Source organism: Trichechus manatus, unplaced genomic scaffold (genome assembly GCF_000243295.1).
Source record: "Trichechus manatus latirostris isolate Lorelei unplaced genomic scaffold, TriManLat1.0 scaffold00022, whole genome shotgun sequence".
NCBI lineage: Eukaryota > Metazoa > Chordata > Mammalia > Sirenia > Trichechidae > Trichechus > Trichechus manatus.
The window spans coordinates 934,306-958,859 of NW_004443958.1; the positions used below are offsets into that span (position 1 = coordinate 934,306).

The window sequence follows — 24,554 nt, forward strand, 5'->3', positions numbered from 1 at the left end:
CATGGATGAAACTGGAGGACATTATGCTGAGTGAAATAAGTCAATCACAAAAGGACAAATATTGTATGAGACCTCTATTGTCAAAACCCATGACAAAGTTCACACACAAAATGTAACAATCTTTGTTGGTTACCAGCGATGGGAGGGGTGGGGGGGAAATACTAAATAGGCAATAGATAAGTGGTATCTTGGGTGAAAAGTGAGACAGTACATAATACAGGGGAAACTAGCAGAACTTGTACAAGGAAAGGTCATGGAAGCCCCATAGAGAAATCCAAACTCCCTGAGGGACTGAATTGTTGGGTGGAGGGCTGTGGGGACCATGGTCTCCGGGAATATCTAGCTCAATTGGCATAACAGAGCTTATAAAGACAATGCTCTACATTCTACCTTGGTGAGTAGTGTCTGGGGTCTTAAAAGCCTGTGAGCAGCTATCTAAGATACTCCACTCGTCTCATCTCTTTGGAGCAAGGGAGAATGAAGAGAAGAGGATACAAAGAAAAGATTAGTCTGAAGGACTAACTGTCCACAGCTACCAAGGCCTCCACCGGACTGAGTCCAGTACAGCTAGATGGTTCCCGGCTACCACCACTGACTGCTCTGACCAAGATCACAACAGAGGGTTCTGGACAGAGCTGGAGAAGGATGTAGAACATAATTCTAACTCACAAAAAAAAAGACCAGATTTACTGGCCTAAAGAAGAGTGGAGAAACCCCAGGAGTATGGCCCCCAGACACCCTTTTAGCTCAGTGGTGAAGTTATCTCCGATGTTCACCGTTCAGCCTGGGAGTGGATAGCCCCGTAAAACCAAATGAGACTAAGGAGGTACAGGAGTCCAGTCACAAGGTCCAGAAGGCAGAAGGGGACAAGAAAGCTGGTGACAGGGAACCCAAGTTTGAGTAAGGATATTGTTGATGTGCTGTGAGATTGTTAACCATTGTCATAGGGCAACATTTTTAGTAACTGTTAAATGAGAAGCTATTTTGTTCTGTAAGCCTTCATCTTTAGTGAGAATAACAGCACAATTGGAAGAGCATGGTCGATGTCACTGAACTGTGCATGTAGAAATTTTTGAAACGGTGTATCTTTGGCTATGTGTATTTTCACCAAAAAAAAAGGTTGAGAAGTTAGAGGGTTGACATGTTATGGAGTTGTTAACCAATGTGATAAAACAATATGTGTACTACCGTTTCATGGGAAACTATTTGTTCTATAAGCCTTCACCTGAAGTACAATTAAAAAAAAAAAAAAAAGAACTCTTCTTCTTTATGCATATAAAACAAATCCTTCAATGAATTTTCAGTTATTTATATAATTTTTTCATCTTGAATGTCTTTCTGTCTCTCAACTTCTTTGTCTGTCTCTCCTTAAACTCCTACTTGTCCTTCAAGAAATATGTCATATATCACCTTGTGTATAAAATTGTCTGAGCTCTTCTAAAAGAAGTGATTTCTTCATCCTCTTTGAAAGCAAAGCACTGTATTCATTTATCTGCAATATTCCTTATTGTGATATATGGTAATGCATATATTTCTGTTGATTTTTTCACCACTGGAGTTGACATGATTTCTTTGAGGAAGGATCCTTTCTAATTCATCTTTTTTTCTCCTTATCTAATAGAGAATGTTGTTGTTTTGGGGTGCTGTCGAGTGATTCCGACTCATAGCGACCCTATGTGATAGAGAAGAACTGTCCGATAGAGTTTTCTTGGCTGTAATATGTACAGAAGCAGATTGCCAGGTCTTTCTCCTAAGGAGCAGCTGGGTGGGTTCAAACACCAACCTTTTGGTTAGCAGCTGAGCACTTAACCAGAGCCCTGGTAGCACAAACAGTTAAGCACTAGTCTGCTAACCAAATGATTGGTGATTTGAACTCACCTAGCTCCTCCATATTAAAAAGACTTAATGATCTTCTTCTTGAAGATTATAGCCAAGAATATGAACAGAACCTTCACCAATGAGAATATCCAAGCAGCCAACAAGCACATGAAAAGATGTTCCCAATCATTAGCCATTAGAGAGATGCAAATCAAAAGTACAATGAGACACCATCTCACCTCGGTTAAAATAGCACTGGTAAAAACAAACAAACAAACAAAAAAGACAAACAAACAAAAAAAAATAGATAACAACAAATGTTGGTGAGGATGTGGGGAGATTGAAACCTTTATCCACTGCCAGTTGAACTGTAAAATGGTATAACTACTATGGAAAATGTTACAGCACTTCTTCAAAAGACTAGAAATAGAACTTCCCTATGATCCACCAATCCCACTTATAGGTATATAACCTAGAGACCTAAAAGTAGTGACACACACAGACATCTGCACACCTATGTTCATTGCAACTTTATTCATAATAACAAAAAAATGGAAACAGAAGTGCCCATCAATGGATGAATGGATAAGCAAAATATAGTACATATATATAATGGAGTACTATGCAACCATAAAGAGCAATGATGAGTCTGCAAAACATTATAAAATGGATAGATCTGGAAGGCATAACGCTAAGTGAAATAAGTCAAGCACATAAGGACAAACATTGTATGATCCCTCCTTTATAAGACAAGGATAGACTCATAGAGAGATCAATGTTCATTGGTGGTTACCAGGGGAGGAAGGGAGGAAGGAGAAGCACACTTTAGATAATACAGACTTCTTATTTTTAGTAATGGGAAAAAAAGCACCAAATTTAGATATGGTGAGGACAGCATGACCAAAGTAAATGATATCACTGAGAAGCGCTCAAGAGAAAAGGATGCCAGTATTAAAGAATTTGACATATATAAGATGGCAACAACTCCAACAAAGTCCAAAAAATGACTGTAAGATCACATATGCATGGGTAGAGGCATATAGGTATATGGGTAAGTACAGGTGCATACATATGTGAGAACAGATGGAAGTATCTATATGTATATATAAACACATGTAAATGCAGTCACACATCATCACTGAAGACAAAACTTTAGGTACTTCTCCCACATAACCAAACATTTTCTGAGATTGGTTTTCTATTTTTGAAAGCTTAGGACCATAATCTCATGGGACAACTCAGTCAAGTGTCATAACAGAGTTCACTAAGTTCATGTTCTGCATCCTAGCGAAGTGATTAGCATCTGGTGTCTTAAAAGCTTGCAAGCCACCATCTAAGACACAACAATTGGTCTCTGCTCATCAGGACCAAAAGAGTAGGAAGTTAATTGAAATCTCGGAGAACTCTACAAGGTTGATAGCTTAGACGAGCCATGACCTCATCTACCCTGCGACCAGAAGAGCTAGGTGGTGCCTGGCTACCAGGACTGACCATTCTGACCAGGATCACAATAGATGTTCCCAGATAGAACAAAACTCAAATTCTTAAAAAAGGCCAGACTAACTGAACCAGTTGAGACCAGAGGACTCCCTGAGACTTTCACCCTTAGGCACGTTTTAAACACTCAACTGAAAGTATCCCCTGAGATCATCTTTTAATGAAATGGCAGAGTGGCACACAAAATAAAGGCTGTTACCCGTAAGAACAGTGCACTACTAAAAAACCATCTGTATGAGACCAAGAGGTCAACATTTACTCTAAAGCAAAGATGAGAACATAAGGGGGCAGGGAAACTGGAGTATTTACTGGAAATGGAACAACCAGAACACAAAGAGACTGTTGCTACATTGTGAAAAATGTGACACTGAACAATTTGTGTGGAAACTGTCAAATGAGAACCTAACTTGCTGTGTAAACTTTCACCAAAAACACAATAAAATATTATTTTAAAAACAAAACAATGCAAAACAAAAGATTACACCCAAGAAAACCCTATGAGGAAGTTCACACGGGGCTGCAATGAATAGGAATTGACTTGACAGCACCTAACAACAGAGAATAAGAATTCAAATAATGAGGTTGTTGAATAAAGAAAGAAATGAATGTCACAATAAAGGAACATATAATGAAACTAAACTCAGATAAAGTGACTATGTGATATTTTGATGGTCAAGACAAATTATTTACCAAATGTTAGTATTATCATTTCAGTCTTCAGTCCTTTCTCTATTTTGAACTGTCTTTATGACTTAAGTATTGTCTGTGCCACCATGACTCTATTGCTTTAGGAATGTTCTCTTCCAGTTTATTTTGACTGTACTATGTTTTCAATGAGATTATAAATTCCTTAAGGGTATGATTTGTTGGCTTCTATTTTACGCTTCTCACATTGTGTCTAGCATAGTGGTAAATAAAGCATTCATTCATTCAATTATCTGTGTGTGTGATTGCCATGTGTCACGCTTTGCTAGCTGTTGGCCATATTACAATCACTTTTATCTATAAACCTTTCTCCCCAGAACTAACTCTGCTGCTATTTTAAAATAAAAGTTAGTTACACTATGGAGAAGCTAAGTGAGGGAATCCTCACTTCAGTATCTTCAGTTTTCCTCCCTTTCATGTAATCAGAATTAGTGGAAAGGCTATTAAATCATTATAGATCTTCCAGGTGCTTTGTAATAATAGCAAGTCCTGTCAGCAAACACAGGACATAGCTCTCCACATCACAGAGGAATTTTGAGGGATCTCAGAGATCTACTACAAATACAAAAAAATTCTAATTGTTCAGGTAGTTTTGAATTTTAAATGACCTAATTTTTACTAATAAGGTATATAAATGAATCACTGTTAATCTCCATCAAATAACACGTAAATGACATCTTATCATTAAAAACTTTATTAATTTTTAGAGCTCAGTAAGATGCATTTGCTAATCAAAATCATATAATAAAATCTCAAATTGCTGCTTTTAGAAAAAAATGATGAACACAAGAAATATGAAAGTGTGGTAAGCTTCCATATTTAGACCATCTGTCTATCTTCCTCACCATATGTCACTCTATTAATTGCTATCACCTTATTATGCATCATCTCATCTGTAACATTATTCCTTGAATTTAATAAAGGCATCAACAACTACTACAGAAAAACACTTGCTGTATTTTTTCTGGTTGACAGATTTCAGCAGATTTTGGTTTGCTCTTGGGCAAAAATTTCTAATTGCTTTTGCAGAACAAGAAGTCTTGTACCAAGGGCAACTTTCTCTGGTTACAATAAGCACATTACTATGTTAAACTGTTTACTTAATTAAATCTTCCATCAATACTTATTCAAAATGCTTATTTAGCACCTATCACACATACAAAAATACAGGTGTAATGGTCACTGGACTGAACATTATGAGGGAACATAAAATATGAGGAGGATTTTGTAACACATGTGAAAGAACTTTGAAAATGGTAAGACCCCGAAAGCCTTTAGTAAATATTGGCTAATGAGAGCCATAGCTCTTAGGTTTGGCCAGCAATCATCGATCATATAACCTGCACATCCATTTTTTTACTTTGTCTATGAAGAAAGGAATTGACCCACATTATGATTCTTTCAAGGAGCCCTGGTGGTACAGTTGTTAAGTGCTCGGCTGCTAATTAAAGGTAAGTGGTTTGAACCCACCAGCCACTCCACAGGAGAAAGACATGGCAGTCTGCTTCTGTAAAGATTGTTGTTGTTGTTAGTTGCTATCAAGTCAGTTCTGACTCACAGCCACCCTACATAAAACAGAATGAAACACTGCCTGGTCTTGTGCCACCCTCACTATCATTGCTATGTTTGAGCCCATTATTGAAGCCACTGTGTCAATCCATATCATTGAGGATTTTCCTCTTTTTCACTCACCCTCTAGTTTACCAAGCATGACAATCTTCTTCACCGACTGGTCTCTCCAGATAACATATCCAAAGTATGTGAGACCTCAAAAGCCCTTAGTAAATATTGGGTAAAGAGTCTCACCATTCTGCCTTCCAAGAAGCATTCTGGTTGTACCTCTTCCAAGACAGACTTGTTTCTTCTTCTGGTAGTCCATGGTATGTCGAGTATTCGACGCTAGCACCATAATTCAAATGCATCAATTCTTCTTTGGTCTTCCATACTCATTGTCCAGCTTTCACATGCAAATGTTGTGATTGAAAATACCCTGGCTTGGGTCAGGCACACCTTAATTTTCAAGGAGACAGCTTTGTTTTTCAACACTTTAAAGAGGTCTTCGGTAGCAGATTTGCCCAATGCAATACGTTTTTGATTTCTTGACTGCTGCTTCCATGAACGTTGATTGTGGAGCCAAGTAAAATGAAATCCTTGATAACGTCACTATTTTCTCCATTTATCGTGATGTAGCTTATTGGCCCATTTGTGAGAATTTTTGTTTCCTTTATGTTGAGGTATAATCCATACTGAAGGCTGTATTCTTCCATCTTCATCAGTAAGTGTTTCAAGTCCTCTTCACTTTCAGCAAGCAAGGTTGTGTCATCTGAATAAGGCAGGTTGTTAATGAATCTTCCTTCAATCCTGATACTGCGTTCTTCTTCATATAGTCCAGCTTCTCAGATTATCTGCTCAGCATACAAACTGAATATGTATGGCGAAAGGATACAACCCCGATGCACACCTTCCCTGATTTTAAACCACGCAGTATCCTCTTGTTCTGTCTGAATGACTACCTCTTGGTCTATGAATAGGTTCCTTACGACTACAATTAAGTGTTCTGGAATTCCCATTCTTCACAATGTTATCCATAATTTGATATAATACACACAGTAGAATGTCTTTGCATAGTCAATAAAACACAGGTAAACTTCTTCCTCGTATTCTCTGATTTCAGCCATGATCCATCTGACATCAGCAATGATATCCCTTGTTGCAGGTCCTCTTGTGAATCTGGCTTGAATTTCTGGAAGTTACTTGTCAATGTATTGCTGCAACAGATTTTGAATCATCTGCAAAATTTTACTTGGGTGTGATTTTAATGATATTGTTTGATAATTTCTGCATTCTGTTGGATCACCTTTCTTTGGAAGGGGCACAAATATGGATCTCTTCCAGTTGGTTGGCCAAGTAGCTCTCCTCCAGATTTCTTGACATAGATGAGTGAGCACCTCCAGCGCTGCATCCATTTGTCTCAACTGGTATTCCACCAATTCCTAGAGCCTCGTTTATCAACAACGCCTTCATTGCAGCTTGGACTTCTTCCTTCAATACCATAGGTTCTTGATAGTATCAATTACAGCCTTAAAGATTACAGCCTTGGAAACCTTATGTGGAAGTTCTACTCTGTCCTATAGGGTCACTATGAGTTGGAATCAACTCAGTGGCAATGGGGTTATGATCATTTTATTGAATCAAAGTCAATGGATGGATAGACAGCATCAGTAACTGTCCTCTTCTTGGCAACAGTGGAGACTAATCCATTCAAAATTGAAGCACTTTAGAAGTGTTGATTATTGTGTTCTTCCTGAGGTGGTTTTGGTTGAGGAAGAAAGACTTCTGCTCATGAAATAATTAGGAAACATTGACAGAAAGAATGAAATTAAATGCTAATTTCTGGGGTGAATATAATAAATGTAAAGTTGTTTTAAAGAAGGAAAAAATAAAGGATAACTGCAGTAGTCAGGAAGGAACTATTGGAGCAGGTGAAAGTGAGCATGACCTTGAAAGACACGCACAACATAATTTTTAGGTGTAGTCTTTAAGGATAGTTCAGACATGTATGAAAACTGAGGTGGTGATTCTGGTAAGAATTAAGATGATGGGACACACTCTTCATAAGAGTTAAAGACACAAAGTTGGACGGGGCAAATAACCGATGACTTTGGACACCAGAGGAATTAACAACAATTACCACCACCATGGGAGACCCCCTGGGTGGTCAAATGGTTAATGTACTCAGCAGCTAACTGAAAGACTGAAGGTTCAAGTGCACTCAGAGTTGCCTCAGGAGAAAGTCCTGGAGATCTACTTTAGGAAAATCGGCAACTGAAAACCTTGCGGAGAACACATTCAAGTGGCTAACAAACACATGAGGAAATGCTTGAGATCACAAGCCATCAGAGAAATGCAAATTAAAACTACAATGAGAAACCACCTCACCCCGACATTACTGGCACTAATCAGAAAAACAAAAAATAACAAATGTTGGTGTTGGAGAGGCTGCAGGGAGACTGGAATTCTTATGCACTGCTGGTGGGAATGCTAAATGTTACAACCATTTTGGAAACCGATATGGTCTTCCTTAAAAACTGCCGATCTTTTTGGTTGACAGCTGACCACTTTAACCACTGTGCCACTAGGGCTCTTAAAAAGCTAGAAATAGGAATACTATACGATCCAGAAATACCACTCCTAGAAATATATCTTAGAGAAATAAAAGCCGTCACCTGAATAGACATAAGCACACCCATGTTCACTGCAGCATTACTCACAATAGCAAAAAGATAGAAACAACCTAAGTGCCTATCATCAGACGAATGGATAAACAAACTATGGTACATACACACAATGGAATACTACCCAACAATAAAGAACAATGATGAATCTGCGAAACATCTCACAACATGGATGAATCTGGAGGGCACCATGCTGAGTGAAATAAGTCAACCATAAAAGGACAAATACTGTACGAGTCTACTATTATAAAAACTCATAAAAAGGTTTACACACAAAAAGAAACAACCTTTGATGGTTATGAGGGACAGGATCAATGGGGAGGGAAAAACACTAAGTAGCCAATAGATAAGTGGAAACTTTGGTGAAAGGTAAGACAGTACACAGTACTGGGGAAGTCAGCACAACTTGACCAAGGCAAAGTCATAAGATTCATATACACATCCAAACACCCTCAGGGATGGAGTTACTGGGCTGAAGGCTAGAGATCATGGTCTCAGGGGACATTTAGCTCAACTGGCATAACGTAGTTTATAAAGAAATTTTTCTACATCCCTCTTTGGTGAGTAGTATCTGGGGTCTTAAAAGCTTGTGAGTGGCTATCTAAGATACGTCTACTGGTCCCACTCTAGCTGGAGCAAGGCAGAATGAAGGACACCAAAGACACAAGGGAAAGATTAGTCCAAAGGACTAATGGACCACAACTACCATAGCCTCCACCAGACTGAGTCCAGCACAACTAGATGGTGCCTGGGTACAACCACCAAATGCTCTGACAGGGATCACAATAGAGGGTCCCAGACAGAGCTGGAGAAAAATGTAGAACAAAATTCTAACTCACACACACACACAAAAGACCAGGCTTCCTGGTCTGACAGAGACTGGAGAAACCCTGAGAGTATGGCCCCCAGACATCCTTTTAACTCAATACTGAAGTCTCTTCTGAGGTTCACCCTTTAGCCAAAGATTAGACAGGCCTAAAAAAACAAACAGTAACACACATAGTTCAATCACGTATAAGAGACTAAATGGGCATGCCAGTCCAGGGGCAAGGACAAGAAGGCAGAAGGGGACAGGAAAGCTGGATGAATGGAAATGGGGAACCTAAGGCCAAGAAGGAGAGAGGGTTGGCAACCAATGGCACAAAACAGTATCAGTATTAATTGTATTAATCTGCTGTAAAAGACCTCTTTAAAGTGTTAAAAAGTGAAGATGTCACTTTAAGGACTAAGGTGTGACTGACTCAAGCCATGGTGTTTTCAGTCGCTTCATATGCATGCAAAAGCTGGACAATGAATAAAGAAGACCGAAGAAGAATTGAAGTCTTTGAATTATGGTGATGGCAAAGAATATTGAATATACCATGGACTGCCAGAAGAATGAACAAGCCTGTGTTGGAAGAAATAGAGCCAGAATGCTCCTTAGAAGCAAGGATGCAAGACTTTGTCTCATACTTTGGACATGTTATCAGGAGGGACCAGTCCCTGGAAAAGGACATTATGCTTGGTAAAATAGAGGGTCAGAGAAAAAGAAGAAGATCCTCAATGAGATGGATTAACATAGAAGCTGCAACAGTGGTCTCAAGCATAACAACAATTGTGAGGATGGCATAGGACAGAGCAGTGTTTCGTTCTGTTGTTCATGGGGTCCCTATGAGTCAGAACCAGCTCGATGGCACCTAAAAACAACAACATTAATTTTTTAATGAGAAACTAATTTGCTCTGTAAACTGTTACCTAAAGCACAATTTAAAAAAAGACGGAAAGAAAGAAGGAGAGAGAGAAAGAAAGAAAACCCTGTGAAGCATAGTTCTACTCTACATACTTGGAGCTGCCGTGAGTCAGAGTCAACTGGAATGCAAATTTCTTTTTTTTTTTGTCACAACCACTAGCAGCAGCAGCACCACCACCACTTCCATCCATTAAGGCTTACTATGTTTCAGGCTCTATGATAAAGGTTTATATACAGATTACCTCACTCTGTTCTCATACAAATTTTCAACTCCCTTTGCAGTAGGTACTAATATATTGTAACATCCCTTTTACAGATAAGAATTTTGAGAATTATAAAGAGGGCAAATTACTAAAGTAGAAGTTCAGGGATTTGAACTGGCAGAGTCTGACAACTCATCCCTCACCTCATTCCCCAAAAATGTCAGTTTACATTGTGCTTTTTCCTCATGACAAATTCTCTATACTTGGAATGATTTCTGCATCAAAATCCCTCTATTGAAATCCAAAATAATTCTCAGGCTCTGCCCACATACTACTTCCTCCATGGTCAATGTCTGACTACCCTCAAACATATTAATAATCTTCACCTGAATTTTATAGAGTACTGTATCTCTCTTACACACAAAACCAAAACCGAAAGCCAAATCCGTTGCTGTTGAATCAATTCCAATTCGTGTCAACCCAGACTACCGTGTATTATCTGTTTTTTGGTTTGTGCCTTGTAAGTAAACACAAAATAATAAAAAACCATTACACATTATGTTTTTCATATAGGATTTAATCTGGTACACCCGCTCACGTGCATTAATGTTTCTTGAATGGTAAATAAAAGAATTAATGAGTATACTAATAAATGAATAAACAAATAATTTAATGATTGATGAGTAAAGGAATTAAAGGATGGCTTTATGATTTTTTTACTCCAGTATTTTCATACTTCTTTGTCGTGTTTTCTAATCGTCTCTTAATTATCCCTTCTCTTACTCCCCTTACTGGTTCATTCCGTTTTGGCTTATCAGACAAAAACTTTGGTTATATGGGCTGTGCAAACAAATATTGATTGAAAATTACTTAAAAATTCTTGTGTAATCTATCATTTTAACTCTCTGAAATGTTTCTAAATTAACAAAATTATTAACTCTAAAATAAATACTTTGTTTCTTTTTACACCACAAAACTTTAAGCATTCTGTACACCATTCCAGTGTATAAGGCTGCTTATCTTCATAATTTCAGCTTTTAGCTACCCACTTCATTTCCAACAAAGGACTAATTACTTCCATAACTGTAAACTGGTAAAATCTCCTATACATGTCCCACTGAATGAAGAAAAATTATTGTCTCTATTTGTGTAACACTCATTAATATTAATTTCCAAATTGCTTTTTTTCTTTTAATTCATAATTTTCTGTTTGTGTGAAATTTCAGTCCCTTTAAAATCACGATTTCTTGATTGTTCAACCATGCAATACATTATAGGCAGTTATATTAATAACTGCACAAAGGTGCAGTGCACTGATACTGCTATTTTACTGCTGTCTGGATAAAAGCATATTTATTCTATCCAAGCACCCATGAGACATGAGAACTATCTTTTGTTCAGACTCACAGTGGATAGTCATTTTAAAACTTCAATTACTATTTCATCGTGTTCTCTCTATTTCTGTTTCCAGCACCACAACTAGCAATTTCTAATACCAAAATGTACTTTATAAACCATACACATGACTCGCATGCAGTGAGAAAATAAAGCTATGCATAAATTATTAATACCTGCAGAAAAATGTGATATTTAGAAGAAATAATATCAATGTATACTTTTTTTAATACCTCTCAGATAACGAATGTTGAATGAGTGTGTGTGTCTGTGTGTTTTACCATCAATTTTGGACCCAAGACAATCACACATTACTATTCAACAAACAGATCTTGAGATTCAAGTCAGTACAGAGCTACTCCTGGTGATGTAGGGCTTATGAGAAATATAACAAAAATAATATAACACATTTTTTTCTGCCTTTGAAGAATTTATAATCATCATAAATATGATTTATTCTTTTTATCAAAGTGAGAGTCTTAAAAAAATATGGTTTATACTATTCATCTTATTTTATGTAGATCTTAAATTCCATGATCTGGCTATAATTTTTCTTACTTCTGCGAGATTTTTGTTCCCAAATAATCTCTTTTTCTTTAATCTATCCTTTATTTTCCCTTTCTTTTTTTCCATCAAAAAATGTACACATCTAATTTAAGTTAAATTGAAACCGCATACTTGGATCACATCATTTCTGATCCATGGTTTTCACTATATTGCCCCTTGCAGTTATAATCTCATCTTGAATGAAAGGCACCCGGAGAAATCAGCCTTATACAGTTTGCTGTACTATTCATTGCAGGACGTTGTTGAAAGAAATCCCACAATATTACTCAGTGTACAATTTATAATGAACAATGCAAGCTATTTCAGATCTCAATGCCAGGGAAAGGTATGCTTTTTCTTGTGTCATTGGCATAGTTCATAAACAATTTGATTTATGAAAACTAGTTACTTTTCTCTATTTAGTTTGACAGCTATAATATTTAAGTTGAATATGTAAATCATTCTTAAAAGATGTTTACCAACTTGTGTATAACATTTTGTTTAGGATCATGTGAATTTTACCCCCTTTTCTCATCATGCTTGTTTCTTTATTTATTTCTTATATATTGCACTGTATGTTCTCTTTTACACCTTTGGAAATGAGGAAAGTAATGAATAAATACCTGTAAGTTTCAGGAAACTTCTATTTAACTTGAGAAGAATGTAGATTCTCTTTTACTTCTGTCTTACTCTGACGTACCACCGCCAAGTGAGTGCAATACAACTATTGTTTCCTTTTTATCATTTTCTATTCCCAATTTAAGGCTCTGAAATCTGGTTTCTCTCTTCATTTGTGAAAAATGTTTCTTAAAGGACTTTGCCACTTTCCAGCCATTTGAACTTGGGAAAGTGACTGGACCTTTCTAAGTCTCATGTTCCATATTTCTAAAATGAAGATATTAATGCCTCCATTGGTTACTTTTTTTAAATATATATATATATACTTTAGATGAACGTTTACAGAGCAAGCTAGTTTCTCATTAAACAAACATGCATTTGGATCACCTTTCTTTGGAATAGGCATAAATACAGATCTCTTCCAGTCAGTTGGCCAGGTAGCTGTCTTCCAAATTTCTTGGCATAGATGAGTGAGCACTTCCAGTACTGCATCTGTTTGCTAAAACATCTCAACTGGTATTCTGTTAATTACTGGAGGCTTGTTTTCTGCCAATACCTTCAATGCAGCTTGGACTTCTTCCTTCGGTACCATACGTTCTTCTTCATATGCTACCTCTTGAAATGACTCAACGTCAACCAATTCTTTTAGATAGAGTGACTCTGTTATTCCTCCCATCTTCTTCTGATTCTGCCAGCATCATTCAGTATTTTGCCCATGGAATATTTCACTATTGCAACTTGAGGTTTGAAGTTTTTCTTCAGTTCTTACAGCTTGAGAAATACCAAGCATGTTCGTCCCTTTTGGTTTTCTATATCCAGCTCTCTGCAGATGTCAATATAATACTTTGTCTTATTGAACTGCCCATTGAAATCCTCTGCTCAGCTTTTTTACTTTATCATTTCTTCCATTCGTTTTAGCACGTGATGTTCAAGAACAACTTTCAGCATCTCTTCTGACATTCATTTTGGTCATTTCTTTCTTTCCTGTATTTTTAATGACCTTTTGTTTCTTCATATATGATATCCTTGGTGTCATTCCACAGCACATCTGGTCTTCCACCATTAGCGTTCAATGCATCAAATCTATTTGTGAGATGATCTCTAAATTGAGGTGGGATATACTTAAGGTCATACTTTGGCTCTTTTGTACTTGTCCTAATTTTCTTTAGCTTCATCTTGAACTTGCATATGAGCAACTGATGATTTGTTCCACAGTCAGCCCCTGGCCTTGTTTTGAGTGATAATATTGAGCTTTTCCATCAGCCCTTTCCACAGATGTAGTCGATTTGATTCCTGTGTATTCCATCTGATGAGGTCCATGTGTATAGTCACCATTTATGTTGGTGAAAAAAGATATTTGCAATGAAGAAGTTGTTGGTCTTGCAAAATTCTATCATGCAATCTCCCGTATAGTTTCTATCACCAAGGCCATATTTTCCTACTACCGATCCTTCTTTGTTTCCAACTTTCACATTCTAATCATCAGTAATTATCAACTCATCCTGATTGCATGTTTGATCAATTTCAGACTGCAAAAGTTGGTAAAAATCTTCAATTTCCTCATCTTTGGCATTAGTGGTTGGTGCGTAAATTTGAATAATAGTAGTATTAACTGGTCTTTCTTGCATGTGTATGGATATTATTCTATCACTGACAGTGTTGTACTTCAGGATAGATTTTGAAATTTTCTTTTTGAAGATGAATACAGTGCCATTCCTCTGCAAGTTGTGATTCCCAGCATAGTAGACCATATTATTGTCTGATTCAAAAAGGCCAATATCAGTCCATTTCAGCCCACTAATGCCTAGGATATTGATTTTTATGCTTTCCATTTCATTTTTGATGATTTCCAATTTTCCTAGATTCATACTTCATACATTCCATGTTCCAATTATTAATGGATATTTGCAGCTGTTTCTTCTCATTTTGAGTCATGCCACATCAGCAGTTGAAGGTTTCAGAAACTTAGCTCCATCCACATCATCAAGGTCAAATCTACTTTGAGGAGGCAGCTCTCTTCCCCAGTCATATTTTGAGTGCTTTCCAACCTGAGCGGCTCATCTTCTGACATTATATCAGACAATGTTCCACTGCTATTCGTAAGGTTTTCACAAGCTAATTATTTTGAGAAGTAGACTGTTGGATCTTTCTTCGTAGTCTATCTTAGTCTGGAAACTCAGTTGAAACCTGTCCACCATGGGTGACCCTGCTAGTATTTGAAATACTGGTGGCAAAGCTTCCAGTATCACAGCGACACACAAGCCACCACAGTACAACAAGCTGACAGAAGCGTGGTGTTAAGAGTAGTAAGGCACTGAAAAATGCAGGGGTGCCATTATTAAAAATACAATAACAACAGGAAACAAGCAATCAGGTATGTCAGTAGGTCAGGATGCATATTCATTTTCAAACACAGCTTTGTAAGGTTTAGAAAAAAGACTTGGTTTCTTTTATAATGAAACATTTTCTTTGAAGAAAGGTGGTAAGGGTGTGTGTGAGAGAAGGACCAAGGCAGACCAAGAAGAGCAAAGTAATTTCCAAGGTTAGCTAGCATTCACATTTAAAGAAGAGAGGAAGTTGAGTAAGTAACGTAGTATGGAAGGGATAGTCAGAAGGGAAAGAAGAGTGAGCAATGTAGAAACCAAGAAATTAGACAGTCCTATTTAATGATAATATATTCGTATTGTTAAGAGTTTTCTATTAAAATTCATTGAAGAATAAGGAAAAAAAATCTAAGTACATACATTTAAAAAAAAAAATTTATTAATGAGATCTTAGTTATTTCTATTGTCTGTCACAAGTCGGTGGCAGTTATTTAAACCTAAACAACAACAACAACAACAACAACAACAACCAAAAAAAAAAGAGTTTCTTCTTCTACGTGCAAGGATCCCTGAGTCCTTGCTATTGGGAATCAGTCTGACCTCAATTGTCTGGTTCTTGCAAACTTCAATGTTTATTTCTAAATGACATTGGCATATTTTTCAATCTCTAAACATGGTGGCATCGATTTTATAGATAAGCACTATCCCTTTCAATCAGCTGTGGTTGTTCAGTGTGAATTGTTTATTGACATTCAATATAAAGTCAGATGTATATTTTAATACATATTCAACTCCCATTTTGAAAATTGATGTGTCCTAAGTTGGTTGTTTCATTTCTGTCTTTTCCCAAGTAGGTATAAAAATTTTTACTTCTTTTTCATAACGAATTTCTCTGTATTTAAAATTTTTCTGAGTCAGTTCCTTGCTTACTTATTAAAAAAAAAAAAAAATGCCGTCCTATCTGAATTTACTGAGAATGTGAAAAGCCAGAACACTCATTGATTTGTCTTAGATTAAATTAGCTAACTATAGAACATATACTCCAGCTCCACCCGGCATTAACACCAGTACTATTAGACACACAGGCAATAAAAATGGGAAATTCTACAAGTGAGGTGAAATTATGGTTTAAAAACAAATCCATATCAACGCTTATAAGATGGCAATTTGTAATTAAAAAACAATTTCCAGTGTCTTATGTTACATATTCTATGATTTAACTAATTGTTATATGATTATTAGATTAGGAGGTCCTTGGGAATGTAGCACAGTGCTTCATATATTACAGATTTTCAATAAATATCATTAAATACACAAGCTGACTGTTTTCTTAAAATAAAGATTAAATTGTAACTCAAAGATTTAAATGTAATTTATGTTAAATGGAATGAAACTCAAACTACTAAACTGTATTAAGAGAATATTTTTATTTTAAAGACTTTTCTTTACCTTTACATACGGGCCTGTGGTCACTCCAAGCAGCAAAGACTTCAGCTATTCTTTGACAGGTAATGCTCTTTGCACCCTGTAGGACATAATCTTCATCACAAGAGAACTGCACAGTTGAGCCAAGGCTAAAATTGAACAAAGGGTTAAAAACAGAATTAGAAATATGTAACACAATAATTAGGCTCTACTTCTACAATCAATATCCAATATGTCAAATATATACCAAGTTGTCTTATTGCTAAATATAATGTGAAAATTAACTTCTACAAATACATAACAAAAATGATAGACAGATAAATCTATTGTAGGTCACTAACTTGCAGGTATTGGTAGGATTTATAAAAATTTAAAGCTATCATCAAGTTTAATATTCTTGTTTTTTCATCTGTGGAAATCACGGTTAAATAATTGACTAAATATCCCATTCTAGGTCAGTGGTAGGTAAAGGTGAATGAAAATGTAGACATCCTGACTTGAATTCCAGTACTTGTGTTCATACCATATTACAGTGCTTCTTTAGCATGCATTTATATGTGTATATATTTGAGAATATATTTGTATATGCACATATACTCATACATATATATGACTGCACAATTTTTATCCTAATTTCCAGGAGTAATGGTTGTTTTTACTCTAATTGCCAAGGGTAATGGATGTTTTTCTGAAATACAAACTAACCATGAATTTGCTTTCCTAAAATTGTTAAATAGCACGCCACTAGCCAAAAAAATAAAGTATAAGTTCCTTAACGGTAACAACCATAACTCATTGCCATCAAGTCGATTCTGACTCATAGTCACCCTATGGGACAGAGTAGAACTGCCCCATAGGGTTTCAACGGAGTGCCTGGTAGATTCGAACTGCCAATCTTAACCTTTTGGTTAGCAGTGGTAGCTCTTAACCACTACACCACCACAGGAGTAATTCCTTATCAATTCCTTTACGTTGTCTCTCACCTAGCGCCCCTTATGATGCTTTAGCAACACTGGCACGTGACAGTCACTGTACACCCTATACTGTTTTCTTCCTGCACTGCTGTCCCTTCCCTTTATGTCAGAGGGTGTTATCTCTACCTTCTCATCGAGCCTGCACATGAACATCTCCTGTTCAGCTCCCCAAACTTGTCTTCCAGGGGGATTACATGAGCATATTTGTATTATAAGAAGATATATCTGGTAACCGTTTGGAGGACAATTATAAAGAAGAGTAATTACATGAAGGGAGACAGTAAGAAAATAAAAAATATATAGTCTAAGCCAGGGTTTGGCAAACTTTGTCCTGCAGGACAAATCTGGCCCATTGTCTCTTTTTGTACAGTCTGGGAACTAAAAATGGTTTTTATATATTTAAGTGGTTGAAAAAATATCAAGAGAATAATACTATCTTATGAAATATAAAAATTATATCAAATTTCAGTGTCCATAAATAAAGTTTTATTGAACCAGAGCCAGTCATTCATTTACTATTATCTGTGGAAACCCTGGTGGTGTAGTGGTTAAAAGCCCAGCTGCTAACCAAAAGGTCTGCAGTTCCAATCCACCAGGCGCTCCTTGGAAACTCTATGGGGCAGTTCTACCCTGTCTTATATGGTCGCTGTGAGTCAGAATCCACTTGACGGCAACCTTTTTTTTTTTTTTTGTTACGGTTGCTTTATTGCTACAGTGGCAGCACTGAGTAGCTGCAACAGAGATCCTTTGGCCTGCAAAGCATAAAATATTAACTATCTTGCCTATTATAGGAGGCCTGATGGAGCAGTGGTTAAGAGCTAGGCTGCTAACCAAATGGTTGGCAGTCTGAATCCACCAGCTGCTCCTTGGAAACCATATGGGGCAGTTCTACTCTGTCCTGTTGGGTGTCCCTGAGTCAGAAACAACTCGACAGTGATGGGTTTGGCTTTTTGGGGGCTCATTATAGAAAAATGTATCCAACTGCTGGTCTGAGGTAAAGATGCAAAAAGATCTAAACTAAGGAGAAACATGGCGAAAGACAGATGGGTTTATTACAGGGAAAAAATCTCTTCGAATAAGAATCTAGTCTTCTCTGGGGCCATTTCTTCCCCTTTTACTCTCTCCTTTTAATAAATGGGTTTATTTTAAAATATAAAACACATCCAGAAAAGTGTACAAAACAAAAAATGCACAGCTCAGTGACTTATCATCAGAGCAAACATACATATACCCAAGAAATAGGCTACCTCCAGGGCCTTCTTGGACCTCTCATTGACTCCAGATGGGTTTCTTTTTTAGAATGAGTGAAAAAAATGATTTAGCTTGCAGATTTAATACTACTAATATCTGTATAAGACAGCCTAATGCATTCAGAGATATCCATATCCCTAGAAATGGACAAAATTATTCTTGGTTCAGGGTACTCTTTTGAGGTTATTTAAATTGCTTAGTAGGCACATGTACCCACCTCCTACCACCTGCTATCTGTACATAAAGTTCATTATTTTTCATTATTTACTCTTGGGCTGGCAAATGGAAACAGCCCTGATACTTACTCCAGTTATGTAGTGGGGGACATCTCCATACAAGATGGAAAATAACTATTTCACAATAAATTCTGCTTTCTTAAATAAGTGTTTATGACCTAAACTAATGTTATAATGTTCAAATTTTTGGCTACCTGAATCCCAGTTAGAAATGCATGTTATGTATCAGTTCTGTGATGTACTGGACTGGTATTTTAAATGGCAGGCTCTTTACTAACAGAAGCTATAAAACAGCACCAAAGGATGAATATTGTATAGTTGCTATCTGATTATCAACATGTATTTTCCATTTTGGAGTCCCTCCTTGGAAAACCGTTTATTCATTCATTCAGTAAATATTTATTGAGTACCTATAATGTATTAGGCATTGTTGTAGATTCAGGCCAGTGGTGTCTTGGTAAATGTTTAACAATTGGCTCCCTGAGGGGAAAAAAAGCCCTGTAGCATGAGCCGATTTCCATGGTATAAATACTTTCAATGTTTGATTTCAAGCTATCAATGTGATATCAGTGTAGGTGGATTTGGGAAGGAATTTTTCACCATATAGATACTAAATACATAACTCACATCAAATGCATAAAAAATAGTATGAGGTAGTAGAATAACTAGAATATGATGAGTTTTGAATATTTATTATCTTAGTTTTTAATGCAATTTATTAAATTGTAAGCTCATATAATTGAATTTTTAATTATGGCTATGTTACAACTGGCTCCCAGAATTCCTGAAAACTTAACAAACAGCTTGCATGGGCTGGTATGAGCGAGATCCAACACACCACCGCTACAGATTATAACAGGGAGCTTACATTTCAGTGAGAAAGGTTAAACTGTAAATAACAAAATAAAAGTAATGCTTTAGCTGATGATAAGTGCTATAAAGAAAAATACATTATGGTGATGTATGTGCAGAATGATAGGCAGTCAGAGAAGGCCTCTCTGTTGAAGTGATGTTTGCAGAGACAGGAAGAAGTGAGGAAAGGCATTCTATGAATAACGTGAGGAAAGCTTGGAGCTGGGGGGGGGGGGCAAGTACAGAGTCCCTGAGGCAAAAATGTGTTAACTGTGTTCAAACACGGCAAGGAAAATAATGTGATTAAACCAAACCAAACCCCTTGCAGTAGAGTCGATTCCAACTCATACCATACGGTTTCCAAGGAGCACCTGGTGGATTTGAACTGCCGACCTTTTGGTTAGCAGCCGAACTCTTAACCAATACACAAATGAAGGGGAGAAAGATATACAACTAATTAAAGGAAGCAACTGGGGCTTGGAGGCAGATCATTCATGACCTTGAACCCCATGGGGCAGTTCTACTCTGTCATATGGGGTTGCCATGAGTCGGAATCTACTCCACAGCACACAACAACAAGGCTAAAGCAAGGATTCTAGAGAATCGAGCAGTTACTGTAGGAATATGAGCCAAGGGGATGTCATTATATTTCTTTACATTTTAAAGTGATCATATTGGCTGCTGGTGAGGAATCAACTTGAAGGGGCAAAGGGAGAAGCAGAGAGTTTGGTTAACAAGCTATTGCAGTGATCCAGGCTCTCATGGAAATGACGAGATAATGGTGACCTGTACTAGGGAGATAGTGGTTAGAAACTAATGATAGTAAAACATGAAAGAAAGACTTTGTGTGTTTATAATATTAAGTTTTTTACTGCCTCTCACATCTCCCTTCTACACATCTGCTATTCAAAACTCTACTACCTGTAATTAATATTTTATCATGTCTCTGCCCTTGCTCACAATATTTCCTCTTGCAGAAATTTTCATTTCCCTCTAATTAGAATGAGAGCTAATTTTAGGTTACCCATGAAGTTTTTCCTGATCCCTCATCTCAAAATTAAATGTTTTCTCCTCTGTCCATAGCAAGTGCATGACCCTGGGAGAACATTTGCTACAGTGTTTTAGGGGCTTAAGTTAAACTAGAAGTGCTAAGAGAGGAATAGCATACAGAAAAAGAAGGTAGGAGGAAAGCAGCTTTCAAAATGGAGATGGGAAGGCAATTGTCCACTTCAATATTTTACCTTCAGTTAGCTTAAATGATGCCTTTAATAGCATCATATATGATATTTTAGGCACATGGACTGTAGTCTTCTGATTTATAAGATTTCCTACTTCTATACCTCAAAGGATGTGTCTATACAACAAGAAAAAAAAAAATACTTTAAATGAGGATTTAACTGTTTCTTTTAACAGAGTCCAAACTGCTAACATGGAAACATTTCTGATTACACATTTAGAAAATCATTAATTTCTTCCCCATTCTTAAAAAAAAGCCTCTTTATTGGACATCTGTAAGCACCTACATCCGGAATCAACACAGGTTCAATAATGCCCAGGAAATGGGTACCTTGAACAAATGCACTGTTTTCACTCTATGAATGCCCTTAATATTTGAGTTAAAAGAAAACATATTTTTGTTTCATTTATATATACATATATATATTTCTAAGAAAATATTCAGTTATACTGAAATGACAGTAAAGAAAGACAAGCTGTATCCACTGTAATTTCTCTGTCACCACTGAAAAGACATCTGCCCTGTCCAGCTAAATAAAACCTTTCACTTGAGTAGGTTATTTAATCTGAGAAAACACTGCAAAATAAATGATTGAACACATTTTTAATTTTAATGTATCAAATCATCAAGCATATGATATGCAATGATACTGTTTGGAAAACAAGTATTGATTTTCACTGTGATTATGATGGTTTATGTCTGAATGTTATCACCTTATTACAATTATACTTACTATTGCAAAAATACACTATAACATCAAGGCTGTCTGTGAAAGACATATGAGGGGTTTTTTTTTAAATATAATTTTTCTCTTTTTTGACTGAAGATAACTAAACTATAATTTTGTTTACAATCAAATAAACAAAATATAAAATAATACAGAAATATAGAAAGACAAATGACAGTGCTTGGGGCAGAAAGGAGGAGCTAAGAAACAGGGCAAGAAGGAATCTTGACAATATTACACCACAGTGAGTTTGTTTTTAAGTATTTCTTCAGGTTTGTTTGATTTAAAGGTTGAGGCACTTTCCGACAGATGTAGAAATTCAACACTAAAGCAGATGCATATTTTTCAGAATTATTGCTGTACAAGTATAAATTATCCAGGCATGAAGGATGATCTGAAAATTAAAGCATCTGCAATTCATTTCTGAAGTAAAAAAATCAAAATACTAAGTATACACAAAATAACTATCACCAAAATGATGTCAATAATGCCAGTTTAGTATATTTGAAAATCAAATGATTCTCTAAACATATTTAAACTAGCAACTTCAAAAATGGGTAATTATACAGCAAACATTTTGAGATTCTTTTCAATAAAATTAAATTTGGATAGCGGAATTTTTACAGTACGATATTTTCTGTTTTAAAATTATATAAGTAACCTATTATTGAAAATTTTGGCATGAAGATCAGCACCCTCCCCCCAACAAAAGTGCAAATTACTTTAAGTCCTACACTGTTAATATTTTCTTGAGTCTAAATCCAGTCCTTTCCTTATTCAAATCCATTCTTTCTTCCTTCTTTTAAAAACAGAGCAATTGTCTCTTTTTATTGAAGGGGCCAATTTTCCATCTGGCTTTGGATCCCATCTTTCTCTCTTTCTTATTATTGCTACCCTTAATTATTCTTTCTTATTCTTGAATATTCAATATTTTATTCTGACCTGAAAGTGAACATGCTAGTGTTTTTTCAGTTGTTTAGAAGATGTATAACTTTAAAGTTAATAAAATTTATACTGAAGGGATGATAATGATCTTGCTTTAAAAATATGTTTCTGACTCTAAATTATATTGATTAGTCTCCTTAGATATTTTCAAGGGTTTTTAACTCACACCAAAATTTGTCTTCATAAAAGAATTAAAGAACGTCATGGCCTTTGCTATATATTGTCCATTGCATTGCCCTCATACAATTAATGTCATTCCCTTTCCATAGATAGTGCCAGCAGAACCATGTCACTTAAAAATGCAAAGAAAGTCCAATTCAGCATCTACCTACCTTCATATTTTAGTCTCCTGATCTATTCCCTTCTTTGCACTGTTGGTTATGAACAGTCTGGATAATGTTCCTGGATATCTTGGCTCGTGGAATGCTCAAGGTCACTCACTACCTTATTCAGTATCAAAACCAGGGCTACCTATTAATCTTTCCAAATTTGGTCGTTTGTGTACCCAGCTCTAAGATTCGGTAAGTCTGTAAGAATATTACTGGTAATAAAATAACAATACATAAGCATATAAAATATTACCGAGTTGTTTATGATGTTAAAGAATATCTTCATAATTCAGAATTGGGCTGTGGAATATCTTAACTTTAAAAAGCAAAAACAAAAAAGGACTCAAGCATTCTCTAGGGTTATGATCTACAAAGAGTGGTTCAAATCTCTCAATGCAGCTCTGAGGGGCATTACAACATGTCTTCCCATGATTATTAGGGGACATAGGGCCCTGTATCTACCATCTCTCTAACATTTCTTCACCTTCTCTCCACTAACTACTAGATTAGATGGAGACTATAATGCTTAAAATCAGAGAAATATAGATCCAATGACTCACTCTCTGATCCTCAGAATCACAGATTAGAGTCTGATGTAATGATTTTTGTGCAAAGAAGAATAAATGAGTAAAGTGCTATCTTAAATTGCATTGGAGAACTTAAACTTAGAGTGGCAAATTCACATTAGACTTTTTAAATAATTTATAATTCATTCATTGTTAAATTGGGACCCAGTGTGTCAGCCTCAGTGACTTGCAGGAACATGAGCTGGTAGGGGTTAGAGATGATTTTGTCCTTGGAGTGGAAAGTTTGCAGTTAAGAGGAAACTAAAAGAAAACAGCAGCATCTAGTTGGGGAAGGCAGACCCCAGAGACAGCAGACAGGTCAACGGAGGTTCCCTAACGGACTAGGCAGAAGTTCTAGCGCAGTTTTTTATTGAAGATTTTCATGTCTTTCCTTACTTGCTAAAATTGCAGTCCCCAAAGTATGTTAAATAAGCCCATTTTCAAATTGATTTATAATACATTTCTGTATGTATAGCAGTGTTTTACAAAGTGTTTTTGAGGGCCGCCAGACCCTGGGAGTCTTGTTAAGTATGTAAATATCTCGATCACCCCCCATATCTCTAACGAAGAAGTTCGAAAAAACTGAATTTTTATATTGAAGTTTTTAAATTATTCCAATAAATGATAAGCATTTCAGAACCAACAGCTTAGTGATTACCAGCTGGGAGTATATGTCAGATAGACTGAGCAATAAATCAAGTACCTGATTTGAGTATATTTTAGAAATAATAGTTTATATTAGGTATCATGTGAAAAGCTCCGCAGAGGTTACATATTCCTTTCTTGATAAAGCCCAAGATCCTTGGGAGAGTTTATAAGAGCCATTCATGATCTGAATGCTTCCTACCTCTTCCACCTTATCGCTTATAATCTGGGCTCTCATCTCCACCTTGGCTACCTATTGCCCTCCCAATGATTTACTCACTCACTTGCAGCTATTTA

At 36.4% G+C, this 24,554-nt stretch overlaps 1 protein-coding gene across 2 annotated transcripts in view; it reads right to left on the bottom strand.

Annotated features, from left to right (window-relative positions):
* CSMD3 (CUB and Sushi multiple domains 3) overlaps window positions 1–24,554 on the bottom strand; it is a 1,379,111-nt gene that overhangs the window by 733,444 nt on the left and 621,113 nt on the right. For both annotated transcript variants that reach the window (XM_004372959.1, XM_004372958.1), the window contains one exon: window positions 16,520–16,644. In XM_004372959.1, the coding sequence (XP_004373016.1) occupies window positions 16,520–16,644 (125 nt within the window). The remainder of the gene's footprint in view (window positions 1–16,519; window positions 16,645–24,554) is intronic.